At 36.7% G+C, this 27,388-nt stretch overlaps 1 protein-coding gene across 1 annotated transcript; it reads right to left on the bottom strand.

Annotated features, from left to right (window-relative positions):
* LOC128206366 (MFS-type transporter SLC18B1-like) lies at positions 1–26,992 on the bottom strand. Its single transcript, XM_052908761.1, has 14 exons — positions 26,781–26,992; positions 18,175–19,021; positions 15,725–15,820; positions 14,745–14,818; positions 13,889–14,045; positions 11,922–11,990; positions 9,244–9,334; positions 5,783–5,925; positions 4,218–4,316; positions 3,729–3,829; positions 2,945–3,040; positions 2,500–2,574; positions 1,006–1,099; positions 1–441 (listed from the first exon to the last, which is right to left on the bottom strand). Exons 2-14 carry the CDS (start codon positions 18,994–18,996, stop codon positions 259–261), a joined length of 2,100 nt encoding a protein of 699 aa, XP_052764721.1. The 5' UTR covers positions 18,997–19,021; positions 26,781–26,992; the 3' UTR covers positions 1–258.
* Positions 26,993–27,388: the final 396 nt, after the last annotated feature.

Raw genomic sequence — 27,388 nt, 5'->3', positions numbered from 1 at the left:
TTAAGCAAAATGTTGCAATCCGACGTAGCATATATGACGTAATTTATCACGTGGTATACACACACTGTTGGAGTAATATCAAGTATTTTCACTTTGTCATATGCTCATAACGATGGTTTAGCTGTATGTGAACATTAATACAGTTTGTTTGGTAAGATGAGGTCGAATTCATTGTAGATCATTTTTATCACTGATTTAAAATGATTCAGTTTGTGGTTTTACAGTCTTTTCGACCTCGTTGATTTTGTTTTCTAAATTCTAAACCGATGACGACCCATTAAATACAGATCCCGGAGGATAAGAACGCATGACGTCATCAGAATCTGCTGTAGATAACAATGGCGTCTTCTCAGTGACGTCATCAACTTCGATGATGGTGATTTTGTCGACCTTCCTGACACATTTTCGTTCGACAAGCCAGGTAACTAACACAAGTATTGCCTGAAGATATAAAAATTATGAAGAGTCAAGAATTTATGGCAATTACATAATTATGACAAAATATGCCCGGTGACACTTTGCTAATATTTGCTCTTCTTGACAGGTTTTAATGTAATTATTACAATTTAAATGAACGTATAAAAGCAAACTCCTTTAGGCACAAGCGTGAAGTTGTCTGCCGCCGGAATGATTCAAATGTAAAATTATACACTTGGATTTAAAAGGTTCAGAAAAAATGCCTTTACTTTAGTATTTACTATTGGTACTAAAGTATGTAATTCAATAAGTTTAAATAATTTATATCATTATTTATTTTAATATCTTAATTAGTATTATTACAACTATTTATTTTATCTTTTTTAAATATTATTCTTATTATTCTTATTATTATTATTATTATTATTATTATTATTATTATAATTATTATTATTATTATTTTTATTATTATTATTAATTATATTATTCTTATCATCATTATAATCATTATCATTATCATTATTATTATTAAAAAAATTATTATCATTATTATCATAACAGCAGTATCATAATCCCAACACTACATACACAAAGCACACAAGCGGTGGCCACCACCGTCATTAGCCACTCAAAGCCTATTTGTTCAAACCCAAACCCGCCAGCACTTGGACCAATGAAGTCTCTGAAACAAAAGCATAGGCATGTTTGACTTTGTAACAAGATACATATACAGTTAAACTCCGTCGACTCGAACTCCCAGGAACAGGCGAAAATATCTCGAGGCTCGGAAAATTCGAGTCAAGCGGGAATGTTTAGCTTCATAAGAAATTCGAGAAACAACGAGGAATTCGAGTCAAGCCAGTTCGAGCCAACGGGGTTCAACTGTATCAAGTTCAAATTCAAAATAAATCGATATAAATCTATAACGTATGACCATGACAATATTATATAAAATAATGCAAATAGTAAAGTTTCATGTTATAAGTGTGAAATAAAACATATATTTAGTATTTAAGAATCGGTTAAATTACAAAGGTAGAGTTTCCTAATTTCCTTGCAATTATGATTTATCTAGCTCAATTTAACAGTTATAGCGAGATAATTTAACAGTTATAGCGATTTAACAGTTATAGCGAGATAATTTAACAGTTATAGCGAGATAACTGTTATAGCGAGATAATTTAACAGTTATAGCGAGATAATTTAACAGTTATAGCGAGATAACTGTTAAATGGAGCTAGATAAATCATAGCTGCAATTGAATTGAGGTGGGTTATACGAAAGACTTATTCGGAGCACCTCGGTCATTTACCATCAAAATCAACGGCATTCGGAGCACCTCGGTCATTTACCATCAAAATCAACGGCATTCGGAGCACCTCGGTCATTTACCATCAAAAACAACCTCGGATGTATGCCGGTACATCAGTTGAAGTAGTTCGTAAATTTCTGAATAATATCATTCATTAAATGTAGTGTTTAAGAATTGTATTTATTGATCTCAGTTTAAATTGATTGCCAGTGAAGTGTATTATTGCAAACATAATTAAGATTCCCAAGAGTTAAGTCATAAAGTTTAACTGCTTAATAAGATTACTACGCGATCTATTTGCAATGGACTTAAACGTACCACTTTTTGAGTATGTAAACCGTCCAAATACATCCGAGGTTGTTTTCGATAAAATGGCCGAGGAGGTCCGAATTTTCCGAATGCAATCTCGGATGTATGCCGGTACATCAGAAGTAGTTGTTCGTAAAATTTTAAATGATAGTTGATGTTAGTTGTAATGTTTCAACGTGTATTTTGTATAACTTTTGTCTAAATTGATTGCCAGTGAATTGCGTTATTTCTTCAATAATAAAGATTCCCAAAGTCATTCAGTTTAACTATTAAGCTAAATTGAAATTACTGCGCGATCTACTTGCAGCGCAGTTAAAAGTAAATATTTGGGCGATTGTAAACCGTCCATATACATCCGAGGTTGTTAACGATGGAAAATGGCCAATGCAGTTTTTGAATCATTGCTTCTTTGAGTTCGTAGAAAAAAAAACACAGCTACAAAGAAACAGCGCATGTCTTACCCAAGGGCGTACATAGACACCCAAAGACCGGACACCATACCGTACGTTCTTGTGCTGTTTGGGTAACCAAGGTCACTGAAAATATATGCATCGATGAAAAGTTGTAATTCTTATAAATAATTCAGTAAAAAAGTTAAGAAGACAGAGCCGAATATCGGAATTTTCTCAAGTTTTGTGTCTTAAAAACAATTAAATAATATTTTGTCATGTAATTAGGATTTTTTCTGAAGGATTTCAAATTTGAGGCGTGTCCGTAAAGTTTTAGTCCGCTAGTGCGTTTATGATTATTATCGTGGAGTTTTGTTTAAAACAGGTACAATTGTATAAAGGCTCGCTTGGAAACGGCAATCATTACTTGGACAATTCAAATTACCTCACTTTGGTTGCACAAGATAATTCCATAGAAAACAGTATCCGACATGGGTGTAAAAAAGTTAACACCTACTCGACAATATCTATGTAGATGTCGTAGGTTGGAATTATACACATGCTGGAACCGACCCCGAGAATCACCAAGGACAGAATGGTCATCCATATCTTGCTGGAATGAGAGGAAACACAACACTATATCACAGCCAACTACATTCGAACCCCGTTGTTTCGAACTCGCTTGGCTCGGTTCCCTTGTTGGCTCGAACTGAATATAAAGGACAGATCTGGTTCCACTGAATGTAACAACTACCGTTTGGCTCGAATTTTCCGAGGCTCGAGGCATTCCGCTGGCCCCTTTGGGGTTTGACTGTAAACATGTAAGACTGGTGACCTGCTCGGGGCTGCCTGGGTACACCCCGAGTATGATCAAGAACAAGAACCACATTGTCATATGCTTAAAACGGTTTATTTATATTATTCCTTTAAAATAAATGCAAAAAATAACATTCTTAAATTGTGTTAAATTAATTTTGAAAGATATAAGATCAATTTAAAAATGTATTTGACAGTGTCTAATTTTATGTGTTACATATACAGTGGAACCCCATTGGCTCGAACTCGCTTGGCTCGATTTCCTCGTTGACTCGAATCGGACGTAAAGGACCGATTGCGTTATACTGAAGGTAAGCATTCCCATTTGACTCGAATTTTTCGAGGCTCGAGATATTCTTGCCGGTCCTTGTGACTTCGAGCCAACGAGGTTTGACTGTTCATGTAACACCACAAATTCGATGGGCTTCAGAGCGGATAAAAGTAAGTATGTAAGATAATAAAAAATGAGTGGGAAGTTTCCATACTTATAACTGAGCGCGAATCCCAGCAAGGGGGACGGGCCGGCGAGTAAAAGCCCTACTGCACACAGGATTAGGCCGGGGACGAGAATTACACGATTGTCAGGCTGGAAAACATAAACTTGTATATAATGCTGTTACTGAAAATTCTAAGTTAATAGAATATATATACACTGAAAAAACACAAATGATTATTTTTTTTTAATTACACTGAACTATACAGTAAAATTACTTGGTTATTAAGAATTAATTAATTTGGTAAAAACATCAACAGACAACGCACATATTTACAACATTAATTGACGAAAACCATTGTTGTCATACCATACGGGTCTGGTTGTTTTTCAACACTCATGGAGTCAGCTTTTACATGGTATATCTCTGTATTGTCTCATTAGAAACTACATCGGTGTAACACATTTACTATATTATTTTTATCCGTATTTTTGAAAAGTTTATAAAAATAAATACAGCTCGTCATTGACGCCTACGTACCACGTGATCTGCCAGTCTGCCCCAGAGCGGTGACGTCACGGAATAAAGCGCCGCCATGATGAGGAACAGCACACCAACCATCTCTGGACCCAAACCATACTAAAATCAAACACATTTAACACATCGGAACGTGCAGCCAATAAATAATATATAAGTGTATTTGTACTGTCGTGCATAGTACAGAGAGTATGTGGCTATCTGGTCCTGATAGCTCAGTTGGTAGAGCCCCTGACTTTCACGCAGGGGTTCCCGGGTTCGATCCCCGAACTTTCAGCATACTCTTCTGAGCCTGTGACATTCATAAGTATATAAATGTATTAAACAGTACGTTTTCCTTTGTTTTTTTACCGGTGGTTGTTATTTTACGATGCCATTCTGTCCTGGTATGTGTGTATTTCTTTCGACCTTGCGGTCAAGCATAACCCGTAAAAGTGCAAACACTCATTTCCAACGGGGTCCTTTGTTTTTGATGAAGAGACAGCACGCGGAAGAGATATTGGTGGGATACAAGGAAGTCCGGGTGCGATACCCGAGCTCTTTTTCGAAGAAAAACCCCATGGTTCGTTTACGTGCTCGATGTAAAGCACCGATATACGGGGTACAACTTTCCTGGGTTAAACCAGTAATGAGTACACCAATTTTCAAAGCACTCCCCTTTAAATGCCGAACACAAGGCAAGGCAGCTACTTGTACCAACTTTTAACGTCTTTCGGTAAGACACGGCCAGGGATCGAATCCACGACCTCCGGCTCCGTAGGCGAACGTCCAAACCACTAGGCCACGGAGTCGGTGATTCACCGGGCCCCAAAACAAGTTTCTTATGATTACAGAATTTCCATTGAAATACCAACATGTGTAAAAATGTCTCGGGCCATTATGAGTCACTCGGGCCAATTATCACTCAACGGCCCGGCTACGCCGTGTATTAACCTCTAAATATGTTTATAGGAATTACGAAGAAATACCAATTCACATGTTAAAATAATCTGTTGAAATACCAGTATACATAACAATCGCATTAAAATCATATCCAGGCGTACGGTACATTCATAGCATTGCACAGTGAAGCGAGCCTCACAAACATTCAAGTAAATGTTCCCTTTCAAGTCAATTTTTCATATCACGGTTGCTTTGTAAGAAATTATAAAAAAAACATGTTAAGCTATTTAAGAAAATTAAAGATGTTGATAAAACACAAACCTTTTAGTCAACAACAGTTAACGTTGGGCCGATTGTTCGGAACTTTGTCAAAGTTAACAACATTATAAACGACTTCGTTGTTAACTTTTAAACGTTAAATACCATACATTTGGTGATTTGCTCGCATATTTTTTTATGAATTGTTGTCTCATATCTTGTTAGAACTACTGCAGATCACAAGTGTATCCATTCAACATTCAGAGCAGTAATAATTTGAAAGTTCACAACGACGATGTTAACAACGTTGTTTACCTAATCAAAGTTCTGATCGCACGACCAAATTTTCGAAGTATTATTTTGTCTAATTGAATAGCAGTATTTTACATGTTCGTGTCTAATGACTGTGAAACCAGCTTAAAACTGACCACTCGGAGGTGCGGCTCAAGTGTCGGGTCCAGAATTGACCACACGGAAGCACCAATGACGATCACTATGCTGTTAACGATGGACCGTGGAGAGAAGAGCAGCTTACGGATGGACATGTCATCTTCTTCCGCATCTGTGATGTCTGAAAGGTGAAACGGTATTAAATAAAAACAACGAGGGAAAGACCGTAATATATTTCATCGAGTGTGCAACAAAAGTTATAACACAATATTCTCTTAAGGATTTAACACTGGCGTTATGGACTTAACGCTGACGTAATTTAACGGCAGCGTTAAGTCTCTTTAAGCAACAGGTACAGGATTTTAACGGAGCGTTATCTTACGCTCCGTTAAGGATTTAACGGACTATTAAGGTAACGTAGCGTTATATTTAACAGAGGTTTTGAGCAACCGGCCCCTGGTGTCCGCGAGGTAAAATATACAGAATACAGTCGAAACCCATTGGCTCGATATCGTTTGGCTCGATTTCCTCGTTGGCTCAAACTGGATGTAAAGGACCGATTTTGATAAACTCTGTAAACATTAACGCTCGAGCTACTTTGTTCGGTCACTGGGATATAGAGCCAACTTTGTACATAAAACTTTGAATTAATAGTCATTTAATAACACCTAATTAGAAAAAGGCGCAAATTTGTATGAGCACTTGTCTTCACGTCATTTCGGAAATGACGTCGTTGATTTTTGTCCCAAGGCCTGAGCGCGCTGATGCCTGATTGGATGTGAGAACGGATTCAAATTTCAAAACAGTCGAATTGATATTTACTCTGTTTAAAACACCCTAATTATCATTTTTTATTTCACGAGAGAAAGAAATGCGAGTTAACTAAAGTTTCTTCGTTGAAAACAGTCTTCGTTCTTGTCTTTCGCATCCAAAAAGGGAAACCATGCGTGTAAACTAGAAAAATATAGTTAGCTCCCTTGTCCGTTATATACACACAATAAATCACATTCGGAGCTCCTCGGCCATTTTTTTCAAAAACAACCTCGGATGTATGCCGGTACATCAGTTGAAGAAGTTCTTAAAATTTTGAATTATATCATAAATGAAATGTAGTGTTATAGAATTGTATTTATTGATCGGAGTTTAAATTGAGTGTCGGTGAAGTATATTACTGCGAACATAATTAAGATTTCCAAGTAAAGTCATAAAAGTTACCTGCTAAATAAAATTACTACGCGATCTACTTGCAGCGGACTTAAACGTACCTCTTTTTGAGTATGTAAACCGTCCAAATACATCCGAGGTTGTTTTGATAAAAATGGCCGAGGAGTTCCGAATGAATAAATCATTGAATCATTGCCTATAAACTATAGGTATTATTTTGAGTTCATAACAAACATTCGCACGGAACCAGGCAATATCCGACGCAGTGATCTCCCCTGACCATCAGAATAGATCTATGCACGCATGAGCGAATTAAGCTGAAATCATATTGTTTTTCAATGTTTTCTTTCTATATTTTGGACCGTTTTTATCAAATTTCAACTATTCACGGTGCATTGCGGTTAAAATACAAAAACAATAATTTTGAATTTAAGAGATATGATATAGTTATGCACCAGTCAATTGTTACCACGCCCCCCCCCCCCCCCCCAGGTCCGGGGAATAGCGAGGACTTTGACTATCGGTCCAGCCAACCCCGGCTAAAATCCCCGCCCAGCGGAGACGAACTGATGGTTAAATCCCCGCCAAATGCCCCCGCACCCCAGGAACCCTAGGTAAGGCCCATTCCCCACTATATTTAAAGCGAAGACGAAACCACCGCATTCACCCGCCACTGCGGGGCCACCTGAAAGGTAAAAACACGGCCCATTTACCCGGATATCCCCGGTTTACCCCCGGACCTGGGGGGACCGTGGTTACAATTGACTGGTGCATTATAGTCACGTGATTTACATGGTAACACTCATTACTGTACTGTTAGGGAAGTATGACTGCGTGGAGTTTTGGGAACTGGCTCAAGCTACATAAACCGTTCAAACGCTTAGCCATACAAAAATGTCCTTTAGCAATTGTGTTTTTCATGATGTATTCGTGCTAGTTTAGTTATCAACAGTTCACACTAAATTTACTTATAAATGGTTCCAAAGCAATCAAAAATCAAAACTTAGTGCAATGGTTTTATCGCGAAGAAATAGGTCGATAACACTCTTATTTGTGCTCGTATATTTCAAATGTAAATTTATAGTTTGTAAACATGTTATTATCTGATGTTATCATTAAACACGTTATTATCTGAAGATGCCCGTTATCAAGGTATTTCATCATACATTTGATCGGAAGATGTTATTTCGAATTTATATCGGCTATGTGTATCAACATTCAAATAGTTCACTTGACTGTATATTTCGAGTTTAATAATATACACTATACGTGCAGAGCCATACAACACCCCTGAAACATAGTCGTTTAATGCACCAGTCAATTGTAACCACGGCCTCCCCCTAGTCCGGGGAATAGCGGGGACATTGACTTTCGGCTAGCCAACCCCGGCTAAAATCCCCACCCTGCGGGGACGAACAGATGGTAAAATCCCCGCCAAATGCCCCCGCACTCCAGGGACCCTAGGTAAGACCCATTCCCTGCTATATTTTGTGCGAAGACAAAACCACCGCATTCACCCGGCACTGCGGGGCCATCTGAAAGGTAAAAACTCGGTCCATTTCCCCGGCTATCCCCGGTATACCCCGGACCTGGGGGAGGGGGTGGCGTGGTTACAATTTACTGGTGCATAACCTCTGAACACGATTTCTATCTGCACTATACAGGGGCGGCTCCAGGCTTTGATGTCAGAGGGGGCATAACGTATGGGCGTAACCTTTTGACCTGCGCCCCGCCCTCAAAACTTTAATTTATTGATTTGGTTTAAAGTGACGTCAGGCAGATTTGGGGAATTTGTGAAAGAAATATCCTATATTTAAACAAAAAGTAAACTTAATCGATTTTAGAGGGGGGGAGGGAAAGCGCCCCCCTACCTGGATGCGCTTGTGCTTTATCATGACTTTAAAAGAGTATAACATGTGTAGTTTTGATAGAGTATGTACCGTGCCTAATGACACTAATCGATCACTAAACCATAATTCAATTCAAAGTTTCATTTAAAGAATACGAACAAAACACTTAAAAAGGGGGCTCGCCATTCAAGCTTATTTCTATGCAGAATGATCAAAGAACAAAACCGACGCACAAGACGACAGATACAGTAAACACATGCTCAATAAATGTGAGAAAATAAATAGCTATTTCGCGGTTTAAACCACATAGTCAAACCAGAACAAATTAATGTTCAATAAATGTGAAAAATAGCTATTTCGCAGTTTGAACCACATAGTCAATCATGTCTTTGATGATGACGGCTTCGCCATGCATGCCATTTTTCAAATACTACTTTTTTCTTCATCGTTCATAAAATGCATTGATAAATAATGAAGCGTTTTACCATATTGATGTGGAAGAAGGCATAGGGCGATAGGAAGACAAAGGAATGTTGCGCCACCAACCACAGCAAATGGCATCAAAAACCCGCCCGCCTGTAACAACATCAATGCAATATGTATTGAAGAATGTTTGCATCAATGCAATTCGCCTGAAGAATGTTAGCATCGATGCAATATGTATTGGAGGATGTTAGCAATGATGCAATTGGTAATGAAGAATGTTAGCATCGATCCAATATGTATTGAAGAATGTTAGCATCGATGCAATTTGTAATGAAGAGTGTTAGCATCAATGCAATAGGTATTGAAAAATGTAAGCATCAATGCAATATGTATTGAAGAATGTTAGCAGTAATGCAATATGTATTGAAGAATGTTAGCAGTAATGCAATATGTTTTGAAGAATGTTAGCATCAATGCAATATGTTTTGAAGAATGTTAGCATCAATGATGTATGTATTGAAGAATGTTAGCATCAATGCAATATGTATTGAAGAATGTGTTAGCATCAATGAAATATGTATTGAAGAATGTAAGCATCAATAAAATATGCATTGAAGAATGTTAGCATCAATGAAATAAATAATGAAGAATCTTTTCATCAATGCAATATGTACTGAAGAATGTAAGCATCAATGCAGTATGTACTGAAGAATGTAAGCATCAATGCAATATGTACTGAAGAATGTTAGCATCAATGCAACATGTACTGAAGAATGTAAGCATCAATGCAATATGTACTGAAGAATGTAAGCATCAATGCAATATGTAATGAAGAATGTAAGCATCAATGAAATATGTATTGAAGAATGTAAGCAGTAATGAAATATGTAATGAAGAATGTAAGCAGTAATGCAATATGTATTGAAGAATGTAAGCAGTAATGTAATATGTATTGAAAAATGTAAGCAGTAATGCAATATGTAATGAAGAAAGTAAGCAGTAATGAAATATGTATTGAAGAATGTAAGCAGTAATGCAATATGTACTGAAGAATGTAAGCAGTAATGAAATATGTAATGAAGAATGTAAGCATCAATGCAATATGTAATGAAGAATGTAAGCAGTAATGCAATATGTATTGAAGAATGTAAGAATCAATGCAATATGTAATGAAGAATGTAAGCATCAATGCAATATGTATTGAAGAATGTAAACAGTAATGCAATATGTAATGAAGAATGTAAGCAGTAATGAAATATGTATTGAAGAATGTTAGCATCAATGAAATATGCATTGAAGAATGTAAGCATCAATGAAATATGCATTGAAGAATGTAAGCATCAATGCAATATGTACTCAAGAATGTAAGCATCAATGCAATATGTAATGAAGAATGTAAGCATCAATGCAATATGTACTGAAGAATGTTAGCATCAATACAATATGTATTGAGTAAATGTTAGCATCAGTTCAGTATGAAACAAGTGATGTTTGTCAAACAGTATGCCCCCCACGACCTGAGCGCCAAGTTGTCAGGAATATTTGGACAACTGAATGAAATATGCATTAACTAAAATGGCAGCTGATTTGTCTGCGACAATGGATGCCTTTGAGGCAGTCTTAAGATTATGACCATTGAAAGTGTGTAGATAGTCAGTACCAGTTTTGATCATGTTCAGATGATGACTGATATTTGCAGATAAACATGTATCCTCTAGGCAGCAGGGAAAATTAAATATGACTTACATTTTAATGACCTATAAGAGTTGTGACCTTGACGTTTGACTCTATGAACTCGAAATTCATACGGGTCACTTACCTGTCACCCACAACCTAAATGTCAAGTTTGAGGGCCATGTGTGCAGGCATTATCGAGTTATCACACAGACTAGCTTTTTGCCTCCAAGGTCACTGTGACCTTGACCTTAAATCCGATGGCCCCTTAAATCATCTGGTCAGGCCCAACCTCCATGTCAAGTTTGAGGGCCATGTGTGCAAGCATTGCCGAGTTATTACTAGGACAACCTTTTTACCTAAAAGGTCACTGTGACGTTGACCTTTGAACCGATGACCCCTAAAATCAATAGGGGCCATTTACTGGTCAAGCCAAACCTTCATTACAAGTTTAATGCCAATAGGTCCATGAATTTTTTAGTTTGCATGAAAGGTCACTGTGACCTTGACTTTAAACCCGATGACCCGTAAATTCAATTGGGGTCATCTACTGGTCAGGCCAAACCTCCAAGTCAAGTCTGAGGGCCACTGGTGCAGGCATTATTTAGTAATCATTAGCATTTAAGGGCACTGTGACCTATACCTTTGACCCGATGACCCCTTAATCAATAGGGGTCATCTACTGGTCAGGACCAGCCTCCATGTCAAGTTTGATGACCATAGGTCCAGGCATTGTTGAATATTCACTCGGACAAGCTTTGACAACCTTTTACCGTATAAGGTCACTGTGACCTTGATGACCGCTAAAATCGATAGGGGTCATCTTCTGACCATGCCCAACCCTCGTGTTAATTTGATTACCATAGGTCCAGGAATTGTTGAGTTATCTCTCGGACAAGTTTTGGTCTACCGATGAACCGACCGACCGACCGACTGACATGTGAAAAGCAATATACCCACTCTTCTTTGGGGGGGGGGGGGGGGGGGGGAGGGGGCATACTGAAGGATTTTAACGCAATATGTATTGAAGAATGTTAACATCAATGCAGATGTGAGAACTCACGGTGTAAAGAAGTCCACCAAGTGCTGGTCCTCCAATCATACCAATCCCCGTGAACACCTCACCGATACCCTGAAATCAAAGCACCTTTCCTATACACGTATTAGTGATACGCATAAACGTTCAAAGGTTTGCTAAAAAAACTAACATGCAAAAACATAGCGGTGCGTTTTAAATAAGATTACTCCCTAACGAAGTGTTAATGTTAGCTTTCAAATACGATGTAGTATTAAAACAAGAGCTGTCACAGTATGTGACGAATGCCCCCGAATGTGACATTGACCTATGAACAAGGTCAGTACATGAAAAGTTGATCTTGCCTTTACGTGTCAAATACATATGGCAAGTTATTTTAAATTGCCTCTAAACATAAAAAATACCACCCATACTTGACAACCTACACTGTTATGTCCTTATAAGCAGCATTCCATTGTGAATAATCACTTAGTGTGACCTTGACCTTACAGGTAGGGACATGGGTCTTGCACGCGACACGTCGTCTTGGTATGTCTGACACAAGTGGCAAGTCATTTTTAAATCTGTCCATACAAGGGAAAGTTACAGCCCGGACACGACAACCTATACTCTATGTTCTTATATATGCAGCATTCCGTTGTGAATAAACACCTAAGTGTGACCTTGACCCTAGAGGTAGGGACACGGGTCTTGCATGCGACACGTCGTCTTGGTATGTGGAACACATGTGGCAAGTTATTTTAAAATCTGTCCATACAAGGGAAAGTTACAGCCCGGACACGACAACTTATAATCTATGTCCTTATATATGCAGCACTCCGTTGTGAATAAACACCTAAGTGTGACCTTGACCTTAGAGGAAGGGACACGGGACTTGCACGCGACACGTCGTCTTGGTATGTGGAACATATGTGGCAAGTTATTTTAAAATCTGTCCATACAAGGGAAAGTTACAGCCCATACACGACAACCTATCCTCTATGTCCTTATATGCAGCACTCCATTGTGAATAAACACTAAGTGTGACCTTGACCTTAGAGGTAAGGACATGGGTCTTGCACGCGACACGTCGTCTTGGTATGTGGAACACATGTGGCAAGTTATTTTAAAATCTGTCCATACAAGGGAAAGTTACAGCCCGGACACGACAACCTTTACTCTATGTCCTATATGCAGCACTCCATTGTGAATAAATACTAAGTGTGACCTTGACCTTAGAGGTAGGGACACGGGTCTTGCACGCGCCACGTCGTCTTGGTATGTGGAACACATGTGGCAAGTTATTTTAAAATCTGTCCATACAAGGGAAAGTTACAGCCCGGACACGACAACCTATACTCTATGTCCTATATGCAGCACTCCATTGTGAATAAACACTAAGTGTGACCTTGACCTTAGAGGTAGGGACATGGGTCTTGCACGCGACACGTCGTCTTGGTATGAGGAACACATGTGGCAAGTTATTTTAAAATCTGTCCATACAAGGGAAAGTTACAGCCCGGACACGACAACCTATACTCTATGTCCTATATGCAGCACTCCATTGTGAATAAACACTAAGTGTGACCTTGACCTTAGAGGAAGGGACACAGGTCTTGCACGAGACACGTCGTCTTGGTATGTGGAACACATGTGGCAAGTTATTTTAAAATCTGTTTATATAAGGGAAAGTTACAGCCCGGACACGAGTTATTGAGCCGGACACATGGACGGACGGAAGGACGGACGAACGGACGGACGGACGGTGCGATTTTAATATGCCCACCTTCGGGGGCATGAAAATGCATCGTAATCAGTATTCACAAACTCAGTAGAAATGTTAACTTTAAAATAATATTCACAAACGCAGTGGTAATGTTAACTTTGAAATAATATTCACAGACGCAGTAATAACGTTTGATTTGAAATAATATTCAAAAAACGCAGCAGTAATGTTAGGTGTGAAATAATATTTATAAAATCAGTTGATATGTTATTTTTATAATAATACTCACAAACACGGTGGCTATGTTATCAGGAAACGCCTTAATCATGATGACAAAGCCAGCATTAGTGACCGCAGTACCGCCGAGAGCCAGTAGGACCCTAGTGACGAAACAGTAGGCCACGAACATATCCGTTCCTCCGGAAACGTCCACACGGTCTAAGACCCTGGAATGAACACATATTACTGTCTGATAAAAATGTCAGAGGCGTTACAAACTACTAACTGTACAGTCGAACCGCGTTGGCTCGAACTGATGTAAAGGACCGATTTCATTATACTGAAGGTAAACCATCCAGCTTGGCTCGATTTTTCTGAGGCTCGAAGTATTTTCGCCGGTCCCTGGTAGACCGAGCCTACGGGGTCCGACTGTAGTTGTATTAACGTTAGAAGTATACGTACGTACGTACGTGTTAAATCATATAATATGTTTAATCATATAATGGTATGAATGTGAGCTAGTTTGTGGCAAATGAATCGTCAGATATATCCAAACAAACAATTGAATTCATGAAGTGCCGTGGTTCTCATGTAGCACTTGTGGTCATCAAGCCGGACAAGTGGGGTGTTCCTAAACAGTTTAACAAGTCATTTGTACACTCAGCATATACAACTGTGGTATGAAGTTTAACAACACATGTAATGAAATAAAACGTTCACAAATACACGCATGTATTCACCATATGTTTGCCAAAATAACTTGAATAAAAGCGTATGTCAACCACATACACGTCCAACTTACCCAAATACAAGCATATTTTCACAAAATGAACCGAACCTACCGAATAAAAAGCAGACATTCACAACATCTATGGAAAACCTACCCAAATGAAAGCGTATATCCACCATATATACGCAAAACTTACCCAAATAAAAGCGTACATCCACCGCATATGAAGAGCCCAGCCAAGAACATAAACCTGCTCCCAATAATCGGCATCTGAAACAAGATAGGTAAAGATAGGCAAACTTATATCATGGATAAAATAGCATATAAATACAATTCTGCAGCACATATGGGGTTGGGGGGGGGGGGGGGGCGTAAATGGAGTCTGCGTAGGTTTAAGGGAGGTTTCCCGAGTCTGCGACTAAAGATGGCGGTTAATGTAAATAACGCGTTCGGTGACATATAACATGGTTAGTTAAATACATCTAATATGTCCTTTCATAAACAATAGTCACTGTATGAAAACGGTGTGATTTTTTTTTGTAACTGTTGAGTAACAGTAATGACACGTGTGGTAGTATGTAAACTTATTTAAAGTCGCACTCGGGCAAGTTCCATTCGGAATTCTTGAAGTACCAATCCTTGAAGAATTCTTACAAGGAACAATAAGCTGAATTAAAACATTTTAGTTGAATTGAGTTGAAAAATGAATATGAGACAAAAAAAGTATTCAATTTGGGATTGGTGACCCTTTTCTCACATTCTAGCGAGTATGGTTTAGTTGTTAATGAAAATGTAGCGTAAAATATGTAAGACATTTGATTTGATTATTTGACAAACGTTTACGTATTTTTTTCTTTCTCTTTTCATATACATTTGTGTAAACGAACGTAAACTGCATGGCGTAAGATGAAATATTTAAGAATATAATGGGGGTAGACATGAAAGCAATATATTCGGTTCAAGTTAAATCAACACTATCTCCAGCGTGCTTAATGTTGTGAATAGTGTTGTTATATTATGCATTGTTTAAAAGGATTGAACAAAAATGAAATATCAACGAAAGCTTCGACTGTTACGTAATGAAATGAAACGAACGTATTGTAATTTATTGAAAGAAAGAATTAACGAAACAAAATATAATAAACCTAAAACCACTCGTGAGAGCTAAATTCTTACCAATCGTCCGAAGAAAGGGGAGGTAAGAAATTGCACCAAGGCATAAATGCCAAAAATCCACCCCGACACCGTGGTGCTGACGCCTTTCTTATCCGCCTGAAATTACAGCAGACTCATTGAATGAAATTCGGCAAATAGAAGCAGCTAATTTACATTAAACTTGTTAAAGCTGCACTCTCACAGATTTACCATTTCGACCAATTTTTAATTTTTTGTCTTCGAACGAGCCAATTTTTGCGAAAATCCATGAAACCATTTATATAAGACTGCTGACAAAAATAAGATCGCAGATCTTTATATTTGATTTCATAAATTGTTGTTTTATGCATTTTTCTTAAACCGTTATTAACGGTTTAAGCCGTAAAACATTAATTTTCGACCGGAAATATGCAAATCTACCATCTGATCTTTAGTCAACAGTCTTATATCACTGGTTTGCAGATATTTACGCAAATATTTGCACTTTCCAAAACAAAAAAACAAAAAGTTGTAAAAATGGTAAATCTGTGAGAGTGCAGCTTTAAAATAGTTAACATTTCGGATTGAATAAAATTAGCCAAAAAGTTCCAATCGACATATGTCAATTTTATGAAATCAGTAACGTTTTCGATAACGTTCTTGGTTTATCCAAAATGTTTATTGATTGGTCAATATTTATCCAAAAATAACTGCTAACCAATCAAATCGTTTTAATGAGTCTACTAGTCAACAAATAACTTATTTACAAGTTTACCAAGTTTCATACGAATGGCATCGTCAACAAACACGGTACTCTTCCATTACACTTTATGCATACGTGGAAAAAAATGGATTGACAAAATCTCGTTTATATGAATAAATATGAGGCAGGGAAGACAACTCTTCCAATGAAGTTACATGTAACAGATAAATACACTTCAATAACCCTGTAATGTTAGATGTCTCCGTAGCAATGTGGTCTAAGTATTGGTTTCGCCAGAATACTTTTTTGGGGATAACATAAGTGCATGAATGTGCGTATGTGAAAGTTACATTTTCGGATTTATTGTTTTCTTAAAACAATTAACGTTGTCACTATTATGGGAACGCTATAGCTAGCTCTTTTGTTTTTTACAAATAACAATAGATTGCATTTTTGAAAAAGCGCTTGTCTACCCTATTATGAGGTCGTCGCTGAGTAATAAAAATTGATGGACATGAAAATTGTTTTTTTTTGGACTGGAGACCAACCAACAGTGACCTTGAGTTTGGCTTATTCTCCCGTATTCATTGGTGAACATCTACTGCCATAATATCAGCGATCCTATGTCAGGAATTGATGTGAAAGAAGATGGGTGTAAGAAGTACAATATTTTGTTATTTCAATCAGGAGTATGCAATAATCAATGATGGTTTTCGGGAAAACTGACGACTGCATATATTCATGGTAAATGTAAGGAAATGTATTGCAAATACACAAGCATACCAAGTATGAAGTTCCTGGGTGCCAGTGTTCTTTAGCTATTGAGCAGTTTTAGGTCACCACCAACTTATCGTTTTTCACCTGAATGTCAACTTGACCTTGACCTTTGACATACTGATCTCAAAATCTTTAAGGGTCATCTACTAGTCATGATTAACTGTACACCAAGTATGAAGCTCATGAACCCAAAGGATATTTAGTTATTGAGCGGAAACCGCTTTTTTCACCTCAAGAACCCCGCGACCTTAACCTTTGACCTTCTGATCTCAAAATCAATAGGGGCCATCTTCTAGTCATGACCAACCTGCATACCAAGTATATATTTCTTTGGTTCTATCGTTCTCAAGTAATTGAGCGAAAACGAAGTGTGATGTACAGATAGACTGAAGGACATGGCATAAACAATATGTCTCCACATGAATGGGGGAGACATAAATAACAAAACTCTCTGAATTTTGAGAACGAATTAGGTTGTATGTTGCAGCATGAAGCTTATAATTATTTTGAGAGAACATAAAATCAACTGAGTTTTAATCTTGGTTTGGCTGGGAAAATAGTTGGCAGCATAAATGAAACAAATCAGTATTGTCGGCGGTTTTTAGTACATGCAGGATAGGTAGTGGTACCCTAAAAAACAATGTTGGGAGTTTAAAGCTGCACTCACACAGATTAACCGTTTAGACCACTTACTTTGGAATATACCATTTTTTGCGTTAATGTCTTGAAACTAGTGATATATGACTGCTGACAAAAGATCAGATCACAACTTTTCATATTTATGTTCGAAAATTGATATTTTATGCCAAATACGTGTTTTATGCCAAAAAACTTATTTTTCTGAAAGCCTTTTGCTACAAAACGTCAATGTTCGAATGTCACCAGTTTTATATCACTGATATCCAGATGTCTACGCAAAGACTGGATAATTCCAAGACACACAATAAAAAAGTTCAATCTGTGAGAGTGCAGCGTTAAATAAAAGTTTGAAATAAATGCTTCTTGTACATACCTCGAGCGGAAAGAACGGTGCTAAAATGGAAAGACTTAGAAAACACAGCAAGTTTGTAAAACACGTACAGACAAGTACTATGTACTGATTTCGTGTTAATTTTCTCAAATTTAAAGAGGTATCCTCCTCCTCCTCCTCCTCCTCCTCCTCTTCATCATCACCATCATCACTTTTACCACCATCTGCGTTAGTATTTACAGTATCATTTTCATGCGTAGGAGAATATATAGATTCACGAGATTTTGGTCTAAAATTAGGGGAATTCGAATCCGATAATGAATTATTTGGTAACTCCACACTGCCCTCGGCCAGAGGCCAAGGTGCATTTTTATTAGACATGTATTGACTAAGATATTCTAGGGACTTGTCATAACTATCATTTAGCGGTTTATAATTGACTTTGTTCACGTTGCTTTTAGTATTTTCAGTTAAAGGTTTAATGCTGACAAGATTATCGTGTTTTGTATCCTCATTGGATATTTTTGGATTCGAAGTCCGAAATGACACACCGTTTTCCTGGGACGAATTTCCCGCAGTCAAATCCACTGTTACACCGTTTAATCCACAATAATTATCCCCAGAAACGCCTTTAATCTGGTTGGTACTTCCAGTTTCGTTACTGCTATCCGAAGAAGGAGAACTCCAGCTTCTATAATCACTATCTCTCCCACTTTCATCGTGGATGACGTTCATGTGTTCCACACCATCGTCATTTGCAATATCAAGAACAGTTGACCCGGACAGCGCACCGTAGTTTGTGCTACTGTTTCGAGGGAGAGTGAGCGGTGATTGGTTGGTCGTGTCCTGACTATGGTGTTCCATACTGCCATTCCTTTCTTGTTTAAATCTAAAAATAAATAAATAAAAACGTTATTTAACTTTAAACAGTAAGATACAAAGCGTTATATTCTATTGAAATTAAGAGTTTCTCTAACAAGTTCGAGCACCATAAGTTCGTATTATAACGTGATCATATTTGTTTATAACAAACCAGAGCTTGATTCTGGCTTGAACACCTGTGTTTATTTCAATTACTCTCTAAGTGATAAATTTACACATAGATGTGCAACTACCTAACCACTGTTACCACAGTAACTAAGAACATACAAATAAAACACACATTCTGCTGGTTTTCACGTACTTTGTTATGTCAACTTTCTTATTGCAAATCCGACCCTGATTCTGGCTTGAGCACCTGTGTTTATTTCGATCACTGTCTAAGTTATAAAATAACTTCTAGATTTGCAACTATTTAACCGCTATTACCACAGTAACAAAGAACATCAAAATAAAACACACTTTGATAGCCTTCAAGCACTTTATTTTCTGCCAACTTGCATTTTACTGTCACGCAAATTAAACATGGGACTACAAAATATAATTTATTGCACTTTCTAAAATAATTTTGTCATATCCATTAAAATAAATTCCGAAATAAGCACGATTCGGCGTATGATACGATTATATGATCACAAGACAAGTTTGACACGACACAATAATGAATTCACTTAAGGTGAACGATGTAAAAATACGCTGATTGTGTTTTCGCGTAAATAACGATAATGTTATTATTAATAATGTGTGGGCCTAGATTTGTATATATAAAAAAGTTAACTTCAACTTTTAAAAGATATATTTTGGTAATCGAGTATGTGAATATTCGATCGAAAGAATTACCGAATATTCGAATATCGATTTTGCCATTCGATTGCATTCCTAATAAAAATATATACGAAAATAAATGATTTAAATGAAATATGCGGCCAATTACGTCTTTGGTTTGATTAAAGTTTGCCAAAATATTAACTGATTGGTTAATATACATTCAAAAAAGTAAATTAACCAATCAAATCAAATAATTGTGCAAACAAAACAAACAAACCTAACGATACCCTGTGGACAACTTATCCCAGTTTTATACACTTGACTGCTGGGCATGTATTCACCAAGTTTCAGGAAAGTCGGCCCAAAACGAAATGCTTCCGGGGCGTAAATGTAGTCGTTGTATCCCCTTAAGTAGTTCCAAAAGTCATGTTTCTTCCCACTTAATTATTTATACATTACAGCCCCTTTAAATAGTTCTTAAAACAATGTCTCTTCTCACTTAGGCAGCATTTGATTATTTATATAAAACATTCCCTTCAAGTAACTCTTCAAAGCAATGTTTCTGCCCACTAAGGTAGCATGTGATGGTGTGTGCATTGCTTTCTGTATGTATTTTCAAGTTTATACATGATTTATATCGTATATGAATACATTAATGTGGTTTTGAATGATATTTTGCAGGACCTCTTTCTTATTCAGAGATGACCCCAGAGATGCGGGGTCACCAGGAATAAAAAATCCAGGCATCACCCGGATTCGATTTCCCGCCTGAGCGCATATGTGGTCACCAAGGCGGACAACATTCGGAACTTCTCGGTCATTTTATCGAAAACAACCTCGGATGTATGCCGGTACTTCAGTTGAAGTAGTTCGTATTTTTTTTTAATTATATCATTAATTAAATTTAGTGTTTTAGAATTGTATTTATTAATCTAAGTTTAAATTGATTGCCAGCGAAGTGTATTATTGCAAACATAATTAAGATTCCATGAGTTAAGTCATAAAGTTTAACTGCTAAATAAAATTACTACGCGATCTACTTGCAGTGGACATAAACGTACCACTTTTTGAGTAAACCGTCCAAATACATCCGAGGTTGTTTTCGATAAAAATGGCCGAGGAGCTCCGAATGGGCGGACAAGTGGGTTTCCTCCAGGTACTTCGGTTTCCACCACCGCACAAGACCAAGCTTCAGCGCAAAACCGTGCCAACGAGAGTGACTGATATAAGGTTGTAAAAACTTGTTTCACAATCGTTGTAAAACAAATGAGTTTGAAGTGATACTCGTATTTAAAATCAAGTGATACACCTTTAACTTCTTACTAAATAATGCATTTATGGAAAATGTTAATTACTGATAACAAGCTTGTAGTTGTGTATATAATAGCTGAAAACGCACAAATATTAAATGATTGGTGGGTCCTAAAAGATTTACAGTGATAAACTATCGTCTCATAAGGTAGAAATACCGTGTTTTCTGGACCTTTCTTTCGAATTAAACACGGTAACCTTTATAAGAACCAATGTTTTGGACATGTATTCTTTTAGATAAATTAAAACAATTGTATTACTTGTGGTACATCTTATTTGGGAGAAAGAGTGCATCTTTAATCAAAACTTATCCACATTATTGTACACCGGGTACCTTAAAGTTTAATTGAACTCACGCGAGTGTTTTACTAGATCAAACGGGTTATATATCGCGCTAATGGTGCACATAACTAGATGTTATCATCAACAAAATCAGATGCATAACTTAACCTTACATTAAGATATTACCTCGTAAACTATCAATGAATGCATTTTATGTTGTCTTGTTCACAGTCGATGATTTCTTTTTCATTTAAATATATATAGGTGAAGTGCAAGTGCTTTTTCTTTTCTTTTTTTTGAAGTGGAGATTTTTCTGAATTTCAGTGAATATTATTTTGATTTCAAATACAATTTATATTATAAGTACATGTATATCGAAATATTATTTCAATATTTTAATACATCGCAAGATTCAAGCATACGTATTAAAGATGCACTCTCACAGATTTAAAGCGTTACTAACGGTTAAAGAAAAATGCATAAAACATTAATTTTTTAACTACAATAGAAAAATCGGTGACTATTTTTTTGTAAGCAGTCTTAAATGAATGGTTTACATGCATTTTCTCATAAATTGGCTCGTTCCAAAACAAGAAAGAAAAAAAATTGTCAAAACGTTAAATCTGTGAGAGTGCAGCTTTAAGAAACGTAAACATATAAATGTTTCTTGTTACATGATATATTTAATTAACCTTATTGATCACGTCACATGACAAACATTTATAAAGATAAACAAATACTTTGAAGGCATAGGTTGATGCAAAAAGCATATATATGATTTAGGTATTAATAAAAAATAGTGATATGTTGGCGTTTTTTTAACTGGGGAATTCGTGGCCACGTAGCTATTAATTGAAAAACAACAACATAATTTGCATAGACTTGTATTTTTATATGTACCTATTAATTCATAGTTCTTGCTTTTTTACCATCAAAGTCAAAGGAGTGTATTATTAAACATGATAATGCATTAAAGTTGTAAAAAAAATGGTTTTGCATCGACCAATATCACGCCTCCAACATAAAAGACGCAACGCCATTGGTCCAGGACTGGTCACGTGGTGACCCCATATATTTCCATATTTGGTCATCATATTTATACCGTACCAAAATGGCATCTATTTTTCGATTCCGCTGAGTATAACGATGAATAAATAAAACATTAAAACATGTGAACAGGTTGTCGACGTGATTTATACGTTACGGTGTTAGTAGGTGACCCGATGTGGGGTATACAGGACAAAGAAAACAATAACGGGTGAGAGCACAAGGCACCAGTCAATTGTAACCACCCGCCCCCTCCCCAAAACAACAACAACAAAAAAAAACCTGGGAAAAACGGGGACTTTGACTTTCGACCGAGCCAATCCCAGGTAAAATCCCCGCCTTGCGGAAACAAACTGCTGGTGAAATCCCTGCCAAATGACCCGCACCCTGGGGACATTCTAGGTAAGGCACATTCTCTATTATCGGCGCGAAAACACTACCACTGGCACTGCGGGGCCACCTGAAAGGTAAAATCAAGGCCCATTTCCCCCGCTATCTCCGGTATACCCCCGGGCATTAGAGGGGGGGGGGGGTGCTGGGGCGTGGTAACAAATTGACTGGTTCATTAAGATAACAGTAACAAAGATGAGACGAGTTTGGACTGGTTTGTGGTACATCCAACAAGTAAAATGTATATTTATTGATAGTAACAATATATTGTTAACGATATCCGACCGCATATCACCTAGATCTGAGACAATGTTTAAGTTGACCTCAAGTTCCATCGACTGAACATACCGGTTATAACTGGTATTATAAATGAATGTAGATTATCTGACAATCAGCAGTTACATCATAAGTCGTAATGGTTTAATGTTTTATACAATATGAACAGTATACGTAGGTGCGTTGTTAAAGCCGACCCCTACATCCACCCCATCAATATCAATTACAATAAGGACAACAAATAAACTCAGGTTCATCAATTCTCATAGCTTAACTGTAACTTGAATTGAATTACAGGAAAGGAAGTTTTTAAAACTATTATTTTGTAATATGTATACAATTTTTTTTAAAAAAGCACGCACCCTGCTCTTTTGGTATTGTTCAGAATGCCAAAAAAAAGTCCATAACAATAGCATTAAATAGAACGATGTTATTAAAGTATAATATTGTTTTTTGTATAAATCTGGTAAACCATAAATCTCAAGCTGCTCGTATGATCAATTCACATGACGCCGAACCAGCCTGATATAAATATTTATCAGAAAATAATAATCACGTATTAAAATGGCCATTAACATAATCTCGTCACATGATAAAATCGATGGCATACTGACGCACTGTCAGGTTAAAATACGGAACGATTTATAACGAGCATATTTAAATGCATGTACAATATATATTTTCTGACGCCATTTATGATAAAAGAGGTTTCATTTAAGCCCATGGCTTTCTCCTCAATTCTATTAATATGAAATATTGTTACCGTGAACAATTTAGGAGGGGGGGGGGGGTCTTAAATGGGTCACCACGGGTCTCAGTTAAAAGACCATGCTTTTCCTGCTTCTAAATATTTTAGATTTGCTTGTATGTTGATGATGCAATCCTTGGCCAAAATTTCAACTTGACGGATTTTTGTAGAACGATGCAACGCTGTTATTATGGACAAGGATTGCATTATGTAGAAGCAGAAACAAGCATAGTATTTTATAGGCTTAGAAATATTTTCATATCTTTTTACCTGTCAAAAAGTTATCTAAACATTAACGTCACTTATTAATTTGTTTACATCGGTTTTTAATCGTGGTGACCCATGCGAGATCCCATTTGAAGTTACGTGTGTCCTCATCTTGGGTTATTAGAGATAAAACATTGGTTAAAGGCCACTAGATTCGCTGCAAAATGAGTCGCTGACAGATAATACGTACTGTTGTTATCATGAACTGATACATACATACAGATACCGTATATGTAGGCTCGTATATATGTATGTAATATGGAATATCGGATCAATAACACTGTATGTAGTGGAACATATGGAGTGAGTCACGGATGGAATTACATAGAAGCCATGTCCACCTGAATCATGCTATCTAGGGGCGGATCCAAGACTCGACGTTAGAGGGGCGGTACTTAAGGGCGTCACCTTTTGACTTGCGCGCCCCCTCCATCAGAATCAAAATTTATTTTGTTTCAAGTGTTGACAGGGGGGTTCAACCCCGAGGACATTTTAACTGTTTCTAGTCAGAAACGGTGAATTTTGGGCGTAGTTCATTACCTTTTACTCCTACTTTGAAATAAATAGTAAATTTGGACGATTTAGGGGGGGGGGGCACCCCTTGGATCCGCTAATGTTATCACTTAGTTATTTCAGAGCGTATACTAATTGTGCGCCGCCTCCATCCCCAAGGTCGCATTATTATAGAATGGTAGAGAAATCACGCATTAATTACACCAATACACCATTTATACTCAAAGTGTCCCTCAAATGCCGCCCTCCCCATTCCCAAACCCTTGAACCGCCGCTGGGAATAATATTGAATAGTTAAGTTGTTGTTATTTCTATTTCTGAAATATACATTGAAGATAAATAAATAAGTGACTTTTAATTAACACTCCATTGCCTTAAGCCCTTAAATGGCGTCCGAAAACCTATATTGTACATGCATTTAGATAAGTGTTGAACCGTTCCGTATTCAAACTTTCCATCGCGTTATTCCATCATTGATATCATATTTGATCATGTGACGAGATATTGTTAAAGGCGATCACGTGATTATATATTATTCTCTGATAAATATGTATATCAGGATAGTTCGGCGTCATGTGAATTGATCATACGAGCAGCTTTAGATTTATCACGTCTGTAGTATGTGCACACAATAATTCTTGAGACTCGTAGGTTTTTTTTTTTCTTGGGACCCATGAAGGTGATTATATTCGAGTCCAGGGAACGCATTTAATCCATATTTAAATCACATATGAAATAATAAACCTACTTTGAGCAAAGTTTGTGATATCCATCTAGATTAAGATTTATTATTTAACAAAGTTTTGCAAATTAAAAATTCAGTTAAAGCTGCACTCTCATAGATGGACCGTTTGATAACTTTTTAATTGTATCAGAATAAGCCAACTTTTGCGTAAATGTCCGAGAACCAGTGATATAAATCTGCTGACAAAGGATCAAATTGCACATTTTTTTTATATTTACGTCAGAAACTTGATGTTTTATGCCGAAAAACACATTTTTCTTAAAGCCTTAGTTACGTTTTCAGACATAATACGTTTCACACGTAAATATTAAAAACTGCGATCTGATATTTCGTCACCAGTCTTATAGGAATGGTTTCCAGATATTTACGCAAAGATTGATTCATTCCAAGACAAGAAAAATTAAAAACAATGTCAAAAAGGTAAATCTGTGAGGGTAAAGCTTTCAATAACAAACGCAGCGAACCACTTCATACAGTTATAGAAACGTGTCCTCGGGCGGCTATCGTTATATATGTATAGTATTTGATAATGTATTTGGTCAGTATTTGTTTTGTATATTGAAAATACTTGATTCAGGTATAGTTACGTAACAATTGCATTAAATTGACCTATCTAATAACCAGTCATATACTATTACTATACTATGATTAGAAAAATGCTATCTAAACGCATTCGTTATACAAAGTACAATGTATATTACTCAGAGGATAACAATTTACGGATTAAGTCTGTCTGTGGTTTAAACTTCTTCCTTTCATTACATGAAAATAGTACTACGTTTTGAAACACCATAAGTATGTACAGCGCTTTATACCATACACGTAAGTTACAATGGCTTAAGTTATATTGTTGTACTGGTAATTCAGATACTGTAGATTATGATTCACAATACACAATGACCACAGCGGAAATAAGGGATAAATAATTCCCTTTAAGTGATATCCATTGTGTATAATGTAGTTTTTACAATTTATTATTCTCTCTTCACAAAATACATATGATGTGAGGAGTACATTTCTTATGAATATCAATACAAAGCGCACACTTAATGTTCGGTGTAATACATATACACAAACAATTATAAATGAACCAAGCTGAACGGTCATTTTTTTCCTTTGCTACTTTTATAAAGCTAAACACATTACTGAATAAATAACACATCAAACAGTATAGAAACAGTATAGAAAGAAAGTATGTTTACTAAATAAACTATTTATAGATTGTTGACATAGTCTTATAATGCATGTTGTTTTACTCATGTATAATGCTTTCGATGTCTTTACAGAAATGAATCTGTCGTATATCCAAATCTTTGAACGTTTTCCTTATGCTCGTAATTTGCTGATATTGCCAATAAACTGAAACTGTAATAATTAAGTATGTCCTATTACACCGATTATCATTTGAAATAATGTGCATACCTTTTTCTGCTTCAAACCGGCTTACCCTCTGGCAAATTCCAATAATCCAATGTGAAGTAATATGTCCTACAAAGCGATATACCAGCTAATCCAAAAACGTTCGAACATATTCTTCCAAAGCATTTGTCCGATGTACTCAAACTGACTATAGGACGTTTAATAGTAATATGATACCCTGTGTGTGTTTGAACGAAGTCATGATTTTAGTCACATGAGAGTAAATATATTATTAGAAAGGGAAACAATCGTATGATAGAATTTGAACTTTGAACACCAGGTAGAGATTGTCTCCCTTGTATTATAGCCGTCTATTATGGCGTACAATTTACGTCATCGTGTAAAATACAGTGATATTTTTAAATCATATTAGGACCATCTCTTTTTTCGTAAAATAAAGATCCACAGTAAAATATCAAGTCAGTGTGACAAACTTAATTGAACTGTTTATCGTAAATATGCAATGCCTAAAATATATTTGTAATCCCATTAAAATCATACCGTGACGTTCACTTCATTTCATATTCCTGTGTTCACATATCGAAACATATAGCTTTCGTCGTGAAGCGAGTACATTGTTACTTCTTTTCTTCTTTCAAGCATTTCTTTTA

This window comes from Mya arenaria, chromosome 10 (assembly GCF_026914265.1).
Source record: "Mya arenaria isolate MELC-2E11 chromosome 10, ASM2691426v1".
In the NCBI taxonomy this organism is placed as follows: Eukaryota; Metazoa; Mollusca; class Bivalvia; order Myida; family Myidae; genus Mya; species Mya arenaria.
Note: the sequence above shows the minus strand (reverse complement) of the source record. Positions and strands in the feature narration are given on the sequence as shown.